This window comes from Aotus nancymaae, unplaced genomic scaffold (assembly GCF_030222135.1).
Source record: "Aotus nancymaae isolate 86718 unplaced genomic scaffold, 86718_ANA_hifiasm-v0.15.2.pri h1tg000011l, whole genome shotgun sequence".
Lineage (NCBI taxonomy): Eukaryota > Metazoa > Chordata > Mammalia > Primates > Aotidae > Aotus > Aotus nancymaae.
Genome location: NW_026988422.1, coordinates 14,600,585 through 14,617,918, shown reverse-complemented (window position 1 = coordinate 14,617,918; position 17,334 = coordinate 14,600,585). Strand labels below are relative to the sequence as shown.

The following is a 17,334-nucleotide window of genomic DNA, read 5'->3' as shown; positions in this document are numbered from 1 at the left end:
TATATAATATGTTACAAATATTTTTCCCAGTAATTTTTGAATTTCTGATGGCATTCTTTTTAACCAAGCAAAATATAATTTGAATTTATTATCTTTTTGCATGTAGATCTTGATTTATATTCTGAAATTTTCTAAAATCCAGGTGATAAGAGGAACTCACTCATGTTTTCTAGTACTTGTGTAGTTTCGGTTTTTTTACATTTAGTTCTCTAAGACATTTAGAGTTTATTTTGGCATATAGTATGAGATATGAATCCAATTTTTGTCTTTTTATAGATGGCTGTCCAGTTGTCCGAGCATCATTTATTAAAGTCTACCCTTGTCCCACTGACTTGAGATTGCTCTGTTTGTCACATGCTAAATTTCCTTATGTACTTGGATCTGTTTCTGGATTTTCTATTCTGGTCTGCATGCTTTGTTTCTGTAGTCATGCTCTAATACCATATTCTAACAAGAGAGGGTTTATAGTGTTTTAAAAGACTCCCTCATAGCTTTTTACATTCATAGTTTACTTAGTGATTCTTAAATGTTTATTTTTCCATATAAATTTGTTTAACATCACAAAAAAACTTATTGGTACTTTTTCTTAGGATATGTTTTGTTATTATTGTTTACATTTTTAAGTTCCAGGGTACATGCGTAGAACATGCAGGTTTGTTACATAGGTAAATGTGTGCCATGGTGGTTTGCTACACCTGTCAACCCATCACCTAGGTTTTAAGCCCAGCATGCATCAGCTATTTTTCCTAATGCTCTCCCTCCCCAACCCCACCCGACAACAGGCCCCGGTGTGTGTTCTTTCCTTCTGTGTGTCCATGTGTTCTCACTGTTTAGCTCCCACTTATAAGTGGGAACATGTGGTGCTTGGTTTTCTGTTCATGCGTTAGTTTGCTGAGGATAATGGCTTCCAGCTCCATCCATGTCCTTGAATAGTAGTCCATGTTTCTTTTTTTGAGATGGAGTGTTGCTCTGTGGTTCGATCTCAGCTCACTGCAACCTCTGCTTCCCAGGTTCAAGTGATTCTCTTGCCTCAGCCTCCTGAGTAGGTAGGACTACAGGTGCATGTCACCACACCCAGCTAAATTTTTGTATTTTTAGTAGAAACAGGGTTTCACCATTTTGGCCAGGGTGGTCTCGATCTCTTGAGCTCATGACCCGCCCACCTCGGCCTCCCACAGTGCTGGAATTACAGGTGTAAACCACTGTGCCAGGCCAGTATTCCATGTTTTATTATTAAATTAACTAGCGAGAACTAGCATCTTTATGATGTTGAATTTTACTATCCAAGAGCATAGTATATTTTTGTTAAAAATCTACTTTTCTGTTTTTCAGGAGTGTCTTAACATTTCTCTCATATAGATTTTGCTTATTATTAAGTTTATTCCTAGGTATTTTGGCGCTTTTGCTGTTCTTTTAAATGGAATTTTGTCTTCCATTATACCTCCTAACTAGTTATTCTTTGTTTTTATGAAGGCTACTGATTTCCCTCTCTTATCTTGATATTCGGTTACTTTATTGAATCTTGAATTAGTTTTAGCACTGATTTTCTAAGGGTTTCTAAGTTGATTATCATGTCATCTGCAAATAGACATTGTTTTCCTTGTTTTCTAAGTCTTACACCTCTAATTGGTTTCTTTTGTATATTTTATTAGTTATAGGACAGTGTTCAATAATAATGGAATAGTGAGGATCCTTGCTTTGTTTTTGATTGCATGAAAATGCTTCTGTTGTTTCCTCTTAAGTAAGGTGCTGGCTTTAGTATTGAGGTCTTTTTTCTTTCTTTCTTTCTTTACATTTTTAAAATTATTGTTATTATTAGTCTTTTTTGAGACAGGGTCTCACTCTGTGACCCCAGCCAGAATGCAGTGGCGTGATCACAGCTCAGGTGTTCCTCCCACCTCAGCCTCCCTCAGCCTGTAGTAGCTGGGACTACAGGCGTACAACCACCATACCCAGATAACGTATTTTTTTAAAATAATGCTAAGGAAATACCAATCAACTCCTGTTTTCTTGAGTGTTTTTTAATCAGTATGAGTGTTAATTTTATCAGACTTTTTCAATATCTGTAGAGATAATCATATGAGTTTTCTGCTTACGTCTCAATATGGTACATTATACTATGGATTTCCTAATATTGCACCATTCTTGCATTTCTGCAATAAATTCTATTTGACCATAATGTGTTATTTTCATTAATGGAGTATTGGACGTTGTTAGTATTTTCTTTAGTGTTCTTGTGTTAAAATTCAAAAATTATATTGTCTGTAGTTTGTATCTGTAGCCTTTATCAAGTTGAGGTAACAGTGTGATACTTGATTTCATAAGAACCATCTGGAAGATTTTTCTAATTTTTTAAGTCCTGGAACAATTTATATAGCATTGAGACTATCTGTTTTTTGAGGCTGATAGCTTTCCTCCTCCGAAACTATTTGCTCATGGTGCTTTTTTGGTGGGGAAGTGCCATAATAACTTTGCTTCTTTATTTAAGCTTCTATTTCTTCTCAAGCCAATTTTTGTAAGTTATATTTTCCTAGGAAAATTTCCATTTCATCTAGGTGAATCAGTGTATTTCCATAGAGGTGTGCCAATAATCTCTATACTTCTAAAAAAATGTTGTTTCAGTGCTGACTTGCTCTCAATCATTTATTTTGGTTTGCTGTCTTTCTTAAAATTAGGTTTTTAGCAGTTTGCCTATTTTACGAATTTTTCAAAGAACTAAGATTTTTAATTTATTACTTAGAGGTCCAGTTTTCTGATTTCTTCCTCATCAATTTTTGCTTTTATCTTTATTTCCTTACCTGTGCTTTTTTTGTTTACTTTGTTTTTCTAGTAAACCTAATTGAGAATTTAAAACATTCATTTTTGTTCTTTTATTTTTAATTGATAAACATGTTTAGGGCTCTGAATTCTACTCTAATCACTACTGTAAATGTGTACCATACATTCTGGTATGTAGTGTTTTGTTACTTTAGGAATGAAGTAATTTCAGTTTATATTTTCATGTTTACTTAAGAGTTGTCTGATAGAAGATTTTTAAAAGGTTTTCCAGAGTCTCTTTGTTTTTATAGTTTTATTACATTATATTCAGAGTGTGATTTGTAATGTTTCTACTTGTGGAACTTAATGATGTTTTTTCTTTTTACAAATTTTTACAAATGTTTCATGTGTGTGCCTGAGAAAAAAGTATATACCAAGGTATAAATTTCTAAATGTATATCCATAGATCTACCTCATTGATTATGTTGTTTACTACTTTTGTATCCTTATTTATTTTTGCCACTATTTTCTACTGAGAATGGTGTATTTAAAGTCTCCTACTACTAGTATGTTTCTATTTCTCTTTCCATTTTATGTTTAAGTATATTTAGTTGTTTAGAGTTAAATACTTCCTTTCTTATAAAAGTCATGATTGTGTTTTTTGGTACATGTTTTTTGGAATGTAAGTGTTACATCTTCTTTGTGATTTATAACTTTTACCCTTATAAAGTATGCTTTGTCACATTTAATACCTTTTGATTTCATTTCTACTTCGTCTGATACCAGGAATGAAACCTCTGCTTTTTTCTTGTCTCCAATTTCCTGGCTTATCTTTGCTTTTTACATTTAGCCTTCTGTATTTTAGATCTTTAATATATTTAGCCTTTTGAAATTATTTGTGTCAAGTATGTCTCTTGTATTCAATGTAGAGTTCAGTCTTGCCTTGTTAGACAATTTGAAAATATTCTTTTAATTGAAGTAAGCTTATAACACTTATTGATATGTTTAATGTTAACTTTGTCACATTATTTTATAGTACTGTTTATTGTACTATAATTACATTTTCTATGTGATGTTTCTTTTCTGTTCTTTTCAAAAATTTCTTTTGGTGTTTAGAAAGTTTGGAATTTGTTCTGGTGGTTACCTTTGTATATATACCTTTTATAGAGCCTTTAATCTTGTTTTCTTTTTTTACATGTCATTATCATGTAAAGAAAAAACCCAAAAAAAATTAAAACTTTTTTTTTATACATGACAATGACATGTAAAAAAAAGTTTAAACATTTTTTTGTTTTTTTAAATGTCTGTTGTCTGTACAATAAATTTTTCTATGTTTCTGTTCTTTCCATTATTTTCTCTGTATCCTTCTCCCCATTTTTAGTTGTATATTTTGCTTTGACAGAACATGAAGTATTTTTATATACCATGCTTCCATGTGGTATCCCATTTTTGTTTTTGTCTTATAGCTACAATTAAGTATATTAAATAGCTCACAAGTTTGGTGGCTTAAAACAACAGAACTTGATTACTTCCAAGTTCTGGGGGCCAGAAATTTAAAATCAGTTTCACTAGGCCGATATCAAAGTATCAGTAGGGCCACACTCCCTCCAGAGGAGAAGCTGCTCTGGAAGAGAATTTGTTGCTTTCTTCTTCTAGCTTCTGAAATTGTGGCCGCATCACTCCAATCTCTGCCTCTATCTTACCATCATTGTCTCCTCTGTGTGGGTGTCAAAGATCTCCCTCTGCCTGTTTCTTATAAGAATATACATGAAATAAGAAAAATTTTTTAAAAAGGAATATACATGATTGCATTTAGGGCCTCCCCAAGATAATCTCCCATCTCAAGATTCTTAATTGTATCTGCAGAGGCTCCCCCACCCCTTTTTTTGCCATATACAGTAATAGTGACAGGTTCTAGGGTTTAGGACATAGAACATCTTCAGGTGTTATTATTTAGCCTACTGGGGTTCTTCCAGTGGCCTCCAGCTATCCATCCCAATATCCTTCAGTTTTCAGCTTCAGTTCAAGTTCAAAAATCTCATCGAAATCTCGTTAGCTCGAAAGTCCTAAATCTCATAATCTAAATCAGTTATGGGCGAACTGGATATAATCCATCCTAGTGCAGAATTCTTCATTTGTGGTCTGAAACTAGAAAACAAGTTGTCTGCTTTCAAAATACCGTAATGGGACAGACGTAGGATGAAAGTTATAGACATTTCCATTTTACAAGAGAAAATCAAGGAAGAAAGGGATCAGCAGTTCCAAGCAACTTTGAAATTCAGCAGGGCAAATACTATTAGGTTTCAAGGCCTAGAAATAATGCTCTGTGACTTGAGTCTTTACCCTTCTGGATCCATGGCTCTGCTGTCTGTGCCTGTGACTCTGGCTTTGGCCTCTGTGCCTATGGATCTGCAGCTCTGGCCACATGTTCTCACTTATTTGTGGGAGCTAAAAATGAAAACAATTGAACTTAGGAAGATAGAGAGTAAAATGATGGTTACCAGAGGCTGAGAAAGGTAGTCTGTAGACTTTTTGGAGTCTGGCATCCTTCCTTCATTTCATCCTGCCTTTGTGTCTTTCAATTCAAGCTAGCAGTATTTCTGTTGGTATAACATTCTCAAAAGATTTTGTAAGTATCTTGTATATGTCATGGTAATCTACTCCATAGACAGATCCTTCGTGGATAATCTCATCTTTATTGTTAGCTTCTTCTGAGATCATTAGGAAGATCCAGTAATCACATGCCGTATCTCTTCAGAACTAGTACAAAGTTATTCAACCGTACTCTCGTCCTTTCTAGAGTATGCTTTCCTAACAGTGACTTTACTAATCTTTTGCAATTTGGACAGACCGTAAACTTCTCAAAACACCAAGCCCTGGTTTTGTTTGCTTAATGTTTTTCCTTTCATTTATCTCTTTTATACTAAGCCTCCAGAAGAAGGTAGGCTGTACCTTCAGCACTTTGAGAAATAGACAAATGAATCACACAGTTGAAAATTAAAATATCAACCTTATCAGTGATAAAGATGTTTACGGCATAATACTTAGCTCTGTAACCAATGTGCTTGTAATTAGTAACCCCTAAACTACAGCGCCTCTTCTCACTCTCTCTAACCCCTTCCTGACACACAGGGACAGAGTATGCTGTGGTCAGTTTACTTTAGTGATGAGCAGAGACTGGCTGCTCTGTGGACAGGCTCCTTTGTAGGACAGAAACCAAAAAGGGCTGAGCCATATGTGCTTAATTACTTTACTCTAGAGAAAGAGAGAGGAGGATGCAGCCATACCACAAAACTTCAGAAAGGGCAAACATGCTTATGTTAGGGACCAAGGTAGGTAGGAAACTGGGAGGCCAATGCAATGATTCTTTCCAACACTAAGATGATAGGCATTTTTGCTGTCTATCTGTCTTATCAGTTAAAGTGAACGTATTTTTTTCTTTGATTATGAATTACTAAAAGCTCCTTCGAATCAGGTAAGTATTTGGACAGTTTAGATGATAGCACCTACTATTCTATAATAGCACTCTCATAAAAGTTAAACCAGATTTACACTAGCTATAATATATGCAGTAGAAACACTGTTCCAGAGTTACATGTGGTGGGAGACATTTCTTAGCTACCATTCAACAAACTCTTAGTTGTTGAATTATTCTATAGTAGGTGCTATCATTTATATTTATATTAATTTATATTAAAATTCTTATATAGCTTATTTTTCCCTAATTTATAGGTTTCTCCAGCAACTAATGGAGGAGAATTCTGAGTTAATTAATAAGTTGTGGACTGATATTCAGCAGAAAATAGCAACCCAGTCACAAATAACTCCTCCAGGAACGCCATCATCTGCTCTTTCATCAGGGGAACAAAGAGGTTTGTTTCCCCTTTGCATTATTTCTAGTTGCCTGCTTTATTGAGTTCATTCTTGAATGAAGTAATTTTGAAAGGAGTGTTATTTGAGTTTTGACTGCCTTAGCCTAATTGACTAAAATACTGATGGATCTGTCAATTGAAGTACTTTGTTAAGATGTTTGTTCACTTGAGATACTTTTGGAAATGTTCTATCTTTTAGCTGCTCTCAATGCTACCAGTGCTGTCAAGAGACTCCAAACCAGACTTCAGCCTGAAGAAGCTACTGAGACTTTAGACTCAAGCTCTGTTGTGGGACACATGCTGAACTCAAGGAAGCAAAAACAGCTGTTAAATAAAGGTTCAGTCCCTTCATTTACAAAGATGAATTATTAAATATGTAACTTGATGGAGCTGTCTTAATCTCTTAGTAAATTTTTTTTCCCCTTAATCTCATCCACATGGTTCCAACTAAGAGTTTGTTGAATGGTAGCTAAGAAATACCTCTTACCACATGTAAGTCTCGAACAGTGGTTCTAGTGCATTCATTATAGCTAGTGTAAATCTGATTTAAACTGTTTAATTTTTATGAGAGGAATGGTGATATCATCTATAAAAGCCTTTTATAAATTGTGAACAATAGTCAAAAGGTTTTTCTAGTAGTTGTTTAGTCATACTTTTTCCTGATCTTAAGATAGAATGACTTCTCTCATTATCAGTGAAAAGAAAACCGAATTTGCATGCTCTTTCCAAGCCGAAGAAAAACATGTTATCGGGTAGCACAACCTCTGCAGACTTACCAAATAGGACTAATTCCAGTCTGGATGTCCTCAAACACATGATACATGAAGTGGAACACGAAATGGAAGAATATGAGCGGTGGACAGGTCGCGAGGTCAAAGGACTGGGGAGCAGTCAGGGTCTTTCAGGCTTCACTTTGTCGCTGGTGAGCTCCCTATGTCGCCTGGTTCGGTACCTTAAAGAGGTAAGAACAATCTTGCAAAGTGGTGATTACCCCTTAGCCAGACAGATCATTTTTAAGAAAGCTCTCTCAACTAAATATATTCACACACACTGTGAGATATAAAGGTATATAATAAACTGTCAGATGTGAATGTAAAAAGAAAACTTTTAGTATAAATACATTAAAAAAAGAAAGAGGTAAGAACATTAGGTTGAGTTTTCCCTTCAGGCAGAAATGCATGGAGTTTTTTCCTCTCCAGTTATTGCAGCCTCCAAATAAAGAAGAGCCAAATTTGAATAGCTTTGTTTAAAATACCTCAGTTTTAGATTATCTGCAGTAAAGGCTTATCCTTTAAATCCTTTTCTGCCATTAGTAGATATATGCTCAGATAAGTGATTTTAATTTTAATAAGAGCTTTAGCAAATTATAATTAGTAGGGTAAATCTGCCATTAATATAATTACATCTTGTGCTAATATTAAATATTGCTGTTTGGCAGTTGTAGATTAAATAGAACTATTAACTGTGTCTTCATTCCGTTGCTATTCTCTGCTTCCTCCTCCCACGTTCAGTTTGGAGAGTGGCATTGCCTATCATCTGTAGGCGTGATAGGTGGGAAGTTTTTTTGTTATCTGTATGTGATACAGATAAGTAACTCACATATACAGGTAACTCATGTATAGCTTCATTGTCTAAGTCGGAGATGTTTTATTGTAAAAATAATTTATGAACTAAGTAAGAATTGTTTCTTTAATTTGATTTCAAATAATCCATCCACAGAATGCCACAGAATTAGAGTTGGTTATGTATTTAATTTTTAAAAATCTATCTAAACTGTTATATACTTAAGCCTGTTATACAAATATGACAAAAATGTTTAAGGAAAATCTATTTAACGAAATAGATCTACCACCTTAATACAGATGTTTCAGTTTCTCAAGAGCTGTCTTCCTAAAGTTGAATTGCTTTTTTTTTTTTTTTTTTTTTTTTTTGAGACAGGGTCTCACTCTGTTGCCCAGGCTATAGTGCAGTAGTGGCATGATCTCGGCTCATTGCAACCTCCACCTCCCAGGTTTAAGCAATTTTCCAGCCTCAGCCTGCTGAGTAGCTGGGACCACAGGTATATGCCACTACTCCTGGCTAATTTTTGTATTTTTTTGTAGAGACATGGTCTCACTATGTTGCCCAGGCTGATCTCGAACTCCTGAGCTCAAAGCGATCTTCCCGCCTTGGCCTCCCAAGGTGTTGGGATTACAGGCATGAGCCACCACACCTGACTTTAAAATTCCTTTTAAATGAAAGATTTGTTGTACTGTCAGACCTATTAAAGCCTTAACATTCTTTCACCCTTAACTTAGGTATCTTCAGGAGTATACTTTTGGCTCTTGGAAAGTATTTCAGGCTTAGAAGCATGTACTTTTTTTGTTTGGAGATAGAATCTTGCTCTATTGCCAGGCTGGAGTGCAGTGATGTGATCTCGGCTCACTGCAGCCTCCACCTCCCAGGTTCAAGTGATTCTCCTGCCTAAGCCTCCTGAGTAGCTAGGACTATAGGCGCATGCCACCATGCCGAGCTAATTTTTGTATTTTTAGTAGAGATGGGGTTTTGCCATATTGGCCAGGATGGTCTCAATCTCTTGACTTCGTGATCTGCCAGCCTTGGCCTCTCAAAGTGCTGGGATTACAGGCGTGAGCCACTGCCCCTGGCCAGAAGCATGTACTTTTTTAAGCAAATCACTTGCTTTAACAAAGTTAAACCATTTAAAGTTGTAGTCGTTTATTTTAAATTTATTTTAACAAACTTAATTTTTGAATTGACGATATAGTCACGTGATATGAAATTCAAAGATACAGTAGATTGTACAATGAAAAAACTCTCATCCCTAACTTACTAAGCTAGCCTGTTTGCTTCCTTTTAGCCAACTATTATTACCAGATACCAGTGTATTTTTCTAGAGATGGTCAGTATATATTCAAACAATATGTGTATGTATATCCCTCTACTTTCTTTTTACAAAAAATGTAGCTACTTAATTTTATATAGCATTTTGTTCATTTTATTCTATTTAAAGAAATGAAGAGGATAAAGCAGCACATTTTCTTTAATTAAATATAGTAAACCTTTTAATAAAAATCTTTGTCATTACTGTCACGTAATATATGCTTTGTAAATATCTTCTTTGCCAACTTTGAGTGAAAACTTAGTTTTCAACAAGTGATGCTATTGGGGGACGTTTATTTGATATTTTTTTGTAGAGTGAGATCCAGTTACGTAAAGAAGTAGAGACAAGGCAACAATTGGAACAAGTATTAGGTGATCATCGAGAGCTCATTGATGCTCTGACAGCTGAAATTCTTCTTCTTAGAGAAGAAAATGCTGCTACACAGGTACTCAGATGAGATCCCAATTTTTATGTGTTCAGTGGTATAAAACATCTTTAAACATGTACTAGATTCTCTTAAAGTTTTTTTTGGTTTAACTGTGTTGATGTGATTACTTAGTCTGATCATCATCAGTGGTAGCTATTATCGAACATTTATTACATTGGAGGTATTATAGTAGAAGCTTGGAAATAGTATATGGACTGTCTCCCTGTCTTTTAAGAGACTTACTATTTAGTGGGAAGACAGAGTCTGCATTTAAATTATAACTACCATTGTTACAGTAGTTAATCCAAAATATGAAGTGAGTGTTATGATAGCCACTTTTAATTTCAAAACAGCAGAAGATAGCCTTTGAGGAGTCCTTTTCAGTTATATCAGATACTATTTACAGTTGTTCACAGTATCTTCATATTTGTTACATAAAGTCCTCTTTGCTGCTTGACTGATTGCTCCTTTTCTTTTTTCAAAGACTTACACAGTTCTCTTCTAGAAAACCTATTGCTTCTATGCTGCATTGAGCATTCTTCCTTTGTGTACTTTTTTTTTTTTCAAGGTGGAGTGCGTAACACCCAGGCTGGAGTGGACCTCCTGGGCTCAAGTGATCCTACTGCCTTAGCCTCCCAAGTTGCTGGGACTACAGGGGTGCACCACCATACCCAGCTAACTTTTTATGTTTTTAGAGATGGGGTTTCATCATGTTGCCCAGGCTGATCTTGAACTCCAGGGCTCAAGTGATTCGCCCACCTTGGCCCTCAAAAGTGCTGGGATTACAGGCATGTGCCACTGCACTCTGCTTCTTTGTGCACTTCTGATACTGTCTGGATATTGGTATTATTGAGTTTACCGAATTATGTTATACTTATATGTGTACTTGTCACTGAGACTGTTCTTCTTGAGTGTATACAGTCTATTTTATTCATCTTTTTTGTTCTCATATGGTGGTTATTATTTTATTTATTTGCCAGAAGAGAACTGCTTGTCTTATTTAGACAAGCAGTAGTTAGAAGATAAATTATTTGTGTTAATGGACATTAGATAGAGATGTATAATTTTTTTAAATTGATAATATAGGAACCAAAAGAGAGCCCGCATAGCCAAGTCAATTCTAAGCAAAAAGAACAAAGTGGGAGGCATCACACTACTGGACTTCAAACTATACTACAAGCCTACAGTAATCAAAACAGCATGGTACTGGTACCAAAACAGAGATATAGACCAATGGAACAGAACAGAGGCCTCGGAGGCAACACAACATATCTACAACCATCCGATCTTTGACAAACCTGACAAAAACAAGCAATGGGAAAAGGATTCCCTGTTTAATAAATGGTGTTGGGAAAACTGGCTAGCCATATGCAGAAAGCAGAAACTGTACCTCTTCCTGACACCTTATACTAAAATTAACTCCAGATGGATTAAAGACTTAAACATAAGACCTAACACCATAAAAACCATAGAAGAAAATCTAGGCAAAACCATTCAGGACATAGGCGTAGGCAAGAACTTCATGACCAAAACACCAAAAGCATTGGCAACAAAAGCCAAAATAGACAAATGGGACCTGATCAAACTCCACGGCTTCTGCATGGCAAAAGAAACAGTCATTAGAGTGAATCGGCAACCAACAGAATGGGAAAAAATTTTTGCAGCTTACCCATCTGACAAAGGGCTGATATCCAGAATTTACAAAGAACTAAAACAGATTTACAAGAAAAAAACAAACAAGCCCATTCAAAAGTGGGCGAAGGATATGAACAGATACTTTACAAAAGAAGACATACATGAGGCCAACAAACATATGAAAAAATGCTCATCATCACTGGTCATTAGAGAATTGCAAATCAAAACTACATTGAGATACCATCTCACACCAGTTAGAATGGCGATCATTAAAAAATCTGGAGACAACAGATGCTGGAGAGGATGTGGAGAAATAGGAACACTGTTGGTGGTAGTGATTTTCTTACTTTGTTATTACAGGGTGTCAGCAATTTACAGAACTCTCCTTTTCTTCCTTCTACCTGCAATTTTTTCTACTTCTAAGAACCATTTGCATAACACCAATATGTAACTTACGAAAGATGAGCATTATATGGTAGTGATCGAACGTGATGTTTTTAGATAACCTACTTATATCATCCTTGTAGAAAAGATTAACAACAAAACAAATTCATCTAACCTTCTGGGCAATCTGGTTGACTTTTACATGTAACAATGGAATTCCAAACACTTAACACATTTGGTAAATCTATGGGTAAGTTATTTTGTGGGTGATCTTTTAAATTAAAAAAAAACCTTATGTAATATAAAAAAAATATACACACACAGACAAATATGAGAATATATACATATATAAAATATAGTGTTATCTCTCTTATGCACATATATAAAAACCAAATTGTAATTAATATTCATGTTAATTACATGAATTAATATGAATTATGTAATGAATTCATGTTTCCATATGAATTATGTAATATTCATATTTTTATATGAATTATGTAATTACATAATATGTAATTAATATTCATATTAATTACAGAATTTTGTGCTTTTTTTCCCCTTAACATTATTTCATATACATTACCACAAATATTTAGAGTGTTCATGTTTATCAGTTTAAATGCCTGGGTAATCTTCACTGTTTCCTCCACCTCATGTATCTGTCTCTTGAGGGTAGCTTAAGAGTAAGTTGAGACATCTATATGAAGAGGTTTTGTAAATGGACAGCTCTGTAGAAAGGTTAATTCTTAATGTTATAGAAGGGTATTTATTAATTACTATTTCGTGATTTACTTAACCATTTCCCTATGATGGGACTATTGGAATATTTATAATTATAGATAGCATTGCTTTAATTTGAATGAAAGTCTCAAATTCCTGAAATATTTAAAATGATGCTATTATACATGTGTAAACACACATATACTTTGTGTGGTTTGCTTTCTAGGTGGTGGCTTGATGTTTGATATGCTAATAATATTATTTCATATGTTTTCCTCTCCAGGCAAGACTTCAGCAGTATATGGTCACAACAGATGAGCAACTTATATCACTCACATATGCTATTAAGAACTGTCCAGTGATAAATAACAAACAAGAAATTCAGGCGTCAGAAAGGGGAGCCACAGGTAGAAGAGTTATGGACAGTCTAGGTGAGTGTGGTCTTATTATCTCAGACCGTCATTAGACTTAATGACCTTAGGTAACAAACCAAACCCTAAATCTCTAAACTTATATAGACTTATTGACTGTTTATGCATGTACAGTATTGTTCCTACTACAATTGCCACTACTTTCCAGCTAATACTGGATGCTTGCTCATGCCAGATACGTAAGTCCTAATGCATCATTTCAATTCATCTCATAATAGTCTGATGAGGTAGGTGTTATTGTTATCTCCATTAGTGTTATCCTCAGAGGAAACAGACTGAGAGAGGGTTGGTAACTTAGCAGTCACACAGGTAGAAAGCAGCAGAACTGGACACCTAGACCAATGAGACTTTAGTGCTAGCACTTTTAACCACAGTGCCCTAGATTCAGAAGAGATGGTTTTGGAAAGAGAAAAATACTGTTTTAGAAATTCATAACTTTTGTTCATATGTGGTAGTGCTGTTTTGAAATTTTTTCCTCATCTCATTTGCCATCATATGCTACAGGCTGAATTGGACATGTCAGTTTTTTCATGTTTTTTGCTTTTAAGTAAGACTTTGATGAGTGTCTGTAAGGAATGTGTTTTATGTATTTAAAACCGTTTTCTTAGGATGGATTCTAAGAAGTGACTGACCAAGATTTAACTTGTATGAGATAAAGTCAATGGCTAGGGCAGGTCTCTCTCTTATGGTGGAGTCTTGCTATTAATATCTCAGTCAAGGAATATGTTAGTGCTTTACTGTTATCTGAGTTAAGCTTCACTACCGAGAATGCTTTTAATTATCCTGTAGGTGAGAAGGGCTGGGAGTAAGTGTATTGTAGAATTATTGTTAATTTTTGTTATTGCCTGTGGAAAAAGAAAGATTTATGTAGGTGAGACCAAAGATTTATGTAGTATCTTCCTGAGTCTCAGCTCTTGTAACTCTTGTAAAATAATATGGAATGTGACTATGTTGTGATAATGCATGACCTGTGAAGTTCCTTCTTTTGTAAGGAGCCTTGTATATGGAAGTCAGTGCATTAATATGCCCCATTTAAGCCATTTTGTTCCTTGTTATGACCATCAAAAAGCTATCCATAACAAATAATGAAAAATTCTACCAGGCGAGGCAACATGGTGAAACCCCATCTCTACAATGAATACAAAAAATTAGCTGGGTATGGTGGTGCATGCCTGTAGTCCTAGCTACTTGGGAGGCTGAGGCAGGAAGGTGACCTGAGCCTGGGAGGTCGAGGCTGTAGTGAGCCAAAATTGCTCCACTGCACTCCAGCTTGGGTGACAGAGTGAGACCCTGTCTGAAAAAAAAAAAGCCACATTCTAGGGTGCCACATTGATTTTTTTAGGAGTCCCTAAGTGGCTCACTTTTCATGGCTTTGAGGTCCTAGTGCCTTTCTCAAAAATAGTAACTACTTCCCAGTACTGGCCCCCCAGGAGCCTGCCTATGAATGATTGGCAGATGAGGATACAGCCTAGAAAGTAAAGGCTCCAGGAGCCATGTGGATTCATGTGGATTTTGCACTCTACTGAGATGCATTTAAGAATAAATACCTGAAGTGTGCCCATAGTTTCTTTTTGTTCCTATTGTACTCATATCCTCTCATCTTCTTCAGAGGGTCCAGTTGTAAATGCCAATGTCTCAGTGCCATTGGTGTTCGGAGAGGAAGAAGTGGCTGAATTCCCACAGGAAGAGTTGCCTGTTAAACTGTCTCAGGTGCCAAATCCTCCAGATAGCATGAATCCGGCCAAGAATTTTCCAGCACATATTTTTGAGCCAGCTGTGTTGTTAACACCACCCAGGCAGAAGAGCAACTCAGAATTCTCTCCTCTGCAGGACGGTAAATCTTCTTCTAAATTTACATGTAAGTTGTTTTTTATGCTTTATTTGTGCAATATGTTATTTTCACCATTACCTGAAAAACAGAATTGAAAAAGACATTGATTACCACCCATACCCTTTGAGCTGAAGAATTTTCATACTATGTGTGTTACACTTGTGGTGATGTGACATTTAATTAATTTTATTGTATATCTATTTTATTAAACACTGTAAGTTTTAAACTCAGATCAAAAGATCAGAGTCCTTAGCATTAAGATGCAGAGTAAGGGGAATCTCTTTTTTTCCCTATGGCCAGGAGCATATGAAAGAGTGAGAAGCAAGAGATTATACTCCAAAGAGTAATGAAAGTTAGACCAATGAAAGGTGAGAACTGTGACTTTAAGGGTTTTATAAGTCACATCTGGTCATCATATTTACCTCTTTCTCATCAAAAGTTTTCAGCTCAGTCAGTTGAGGGAATTTTATAATAAAATTTAATGGGCAATTGAAAATGGCTTTAGAGTTACTTTTGCAGCTCACAGGTAGCGTTCTGAATACATGTGTTAAGAATGTATTATTAATTCTTAGCTCAAAGATTCTTAACTTAGGGTTCATGAATGGTCTTCAGAAGTTCCATGGACAACTGCATTGTTGGGAAAATTAAATTTATTTGTCTCCATGTACATTTTTTTTTTCTGGAACTATTGTTTTTATTTCATTTTCAAAGAGTTCTTTAGTCAAAAAAAGAACCACTATCTTAAACTCTCTTCTGAAGTTTTTTGAAAAATATTCAGGTCTGATTAGCCTGAATTTTTATTTCTTTGAAAAGATTTTTTATATTCTTACTTACATAGGGGAACAGAAAAATAACTGTTTATTATTATTGGGACATACAAATTTTGTGTGATTTTCTGCACTTGGATGTATGTTTCCAATAAAGGACCATGAAAAAGCCCTAGGGGTTAAAGAAAATGACAAATCCTTGCTATTACAAATTTTGTTTTGGTATTTATAATGCAGATGTAGCATCTGTCAGATCAGTGTGGTGCAGTGGTGACAGTGCCAGGCTGAGTCAGGAGTGCTGGTATCTTGGCCTGTTTGTCGTTGACTAGCTGTGAGGCATGAGGCTCAGATAGTTAACCTTTTCTAGACCTAAGTTTTTCCATCTATAAAATGAGAAGATATTTATTTATCTTTAATGTTCCCTCTAGCTCTACCATTGTATGATTCAGTATTTCCTCTTCAGAGGGCTAGACAGTATTACTAACTCAGGCAAGATTCAGGAAATACGATTTCAGTTCTGATTTCTATTCAGGCTAGACTTTTATTCTTTAAAGTAGTTGTTCAGCTGTTTGCATGTTGCTAATAGGCTTGCCTAATGATCTTTTATTAGATGTTGTAAATATTTTTCTTTGTTGATGGTAAAATAAAGTTCTTTGTAAGCAACAGTTACAATAAATATTTTTACTTTGATCACAAATGTACTAAATGCTTGTTAAAGCAAGTTTGTCAGGGATTGCTATAGACAACATTTTGATAGTATCTTCAGCAAGTATGCATTTAAAATAACTGCCCGTTTCTTTTACAGTGTGCAGACAGAGCTGCTTGTGAATATGTATTTGAATTGGTGATGTTTTATTCTATTTTTCAAGCATTGTGTTTGGAATACTCACATATAAAGAATTATTCAGTTAAACAGAATATGCAGATGAAAATGGGTGATACGTGGGGCCCTTCATCAGCATTCAGTTCTCTTTTAAGATAGCTTTGTCTAATAGAATTTTCTGGGTTGATGAAAATGTTCTGTATCTGCTCCATCCAGAATGGTGCCACTGGCCGCATGGGGCTAGTGAACACCTGATATGTGGCTTGTGTGACTGAGGAACTTGAATTTTATTTAACTTTAATCAACTTAAACTTAAATAGCCACATATGGCTAGAAGCTGCCATATTGGACAGTATTGCTCTAGAATTTCCCATCATAAATATATTCCTCTAGCTATTAATTTATTTCTGCTTTTCGTTACAGCCATGCTTCTTGAACAAGTTGTGTGTATTTGTGTGCAGTTTCATTTCATTTTCCAGTCTCCCATTCATTCCTTATTTTAAAGTGTTCATTCTAATTTATATTTGTATATGGTATTTAAAAAAGTACTGTCAATTTAAATAACACCCAGAGAAAGGCTCTCTAAAAGAAACTGATATTTATTCAGGATTGAGCATTGCAATGGGAATATGATGGGCATATTCAGGGAAGTTAAGGAAAATAGGAGTTTTTAAAGGGGAAATGAGGCGGATTATCTAAGTTGTTTTGAGGTAGCCATCCTTGGCTACAAGGATCAATAACAAGGGTGGCATCAATTTAAGGTTGGACAGGCAATTGTTGGGCACATATCCTTGCAGAATTATTTT

General features: G+C 35.2%; 1 protein-coding gene across 5 annotated transcripts in view; it reads left to right on the top strand.

Moving 5' to 3' along the window:
• The window catches only part of SPICE1 (spindle and centriole associated protein 1), a 63,749-nt gene that overhangs the window by 29,772 nt on the left and 16,643 nt on the right, over positions 1-17,334 (top strand). For all 5 annotated transcript variants that reach the window (XM_064374622.1, XM_064374618.1, XM_064374621.1 and 2 more), the window contains exons 8-13: positions 6,490-6,629; positions 6,829-6,966; positions 7,325-7,590; positions 9,824-9,955; positions 12,960-13,107; positions 14,717-14,941. In XM_064374622.1, the coding sequence (XP_064230692.1) occupies positions 6,490-6,629; positions 6,829-6,966; positions 7,325-7,590; positions 9,824-9,955; positions 12,960-13,107; positions 14,717-14,941 (1,049 nt within the window). The remainder of the gene's footprint in view (positions 1-6,489; positions 6,630-6,828; positions 6,967-7,324; positions 7,591-9,823; positions 9,956-12,959; positions 13,108-14,716; positions 14,942-17,334) is intronic.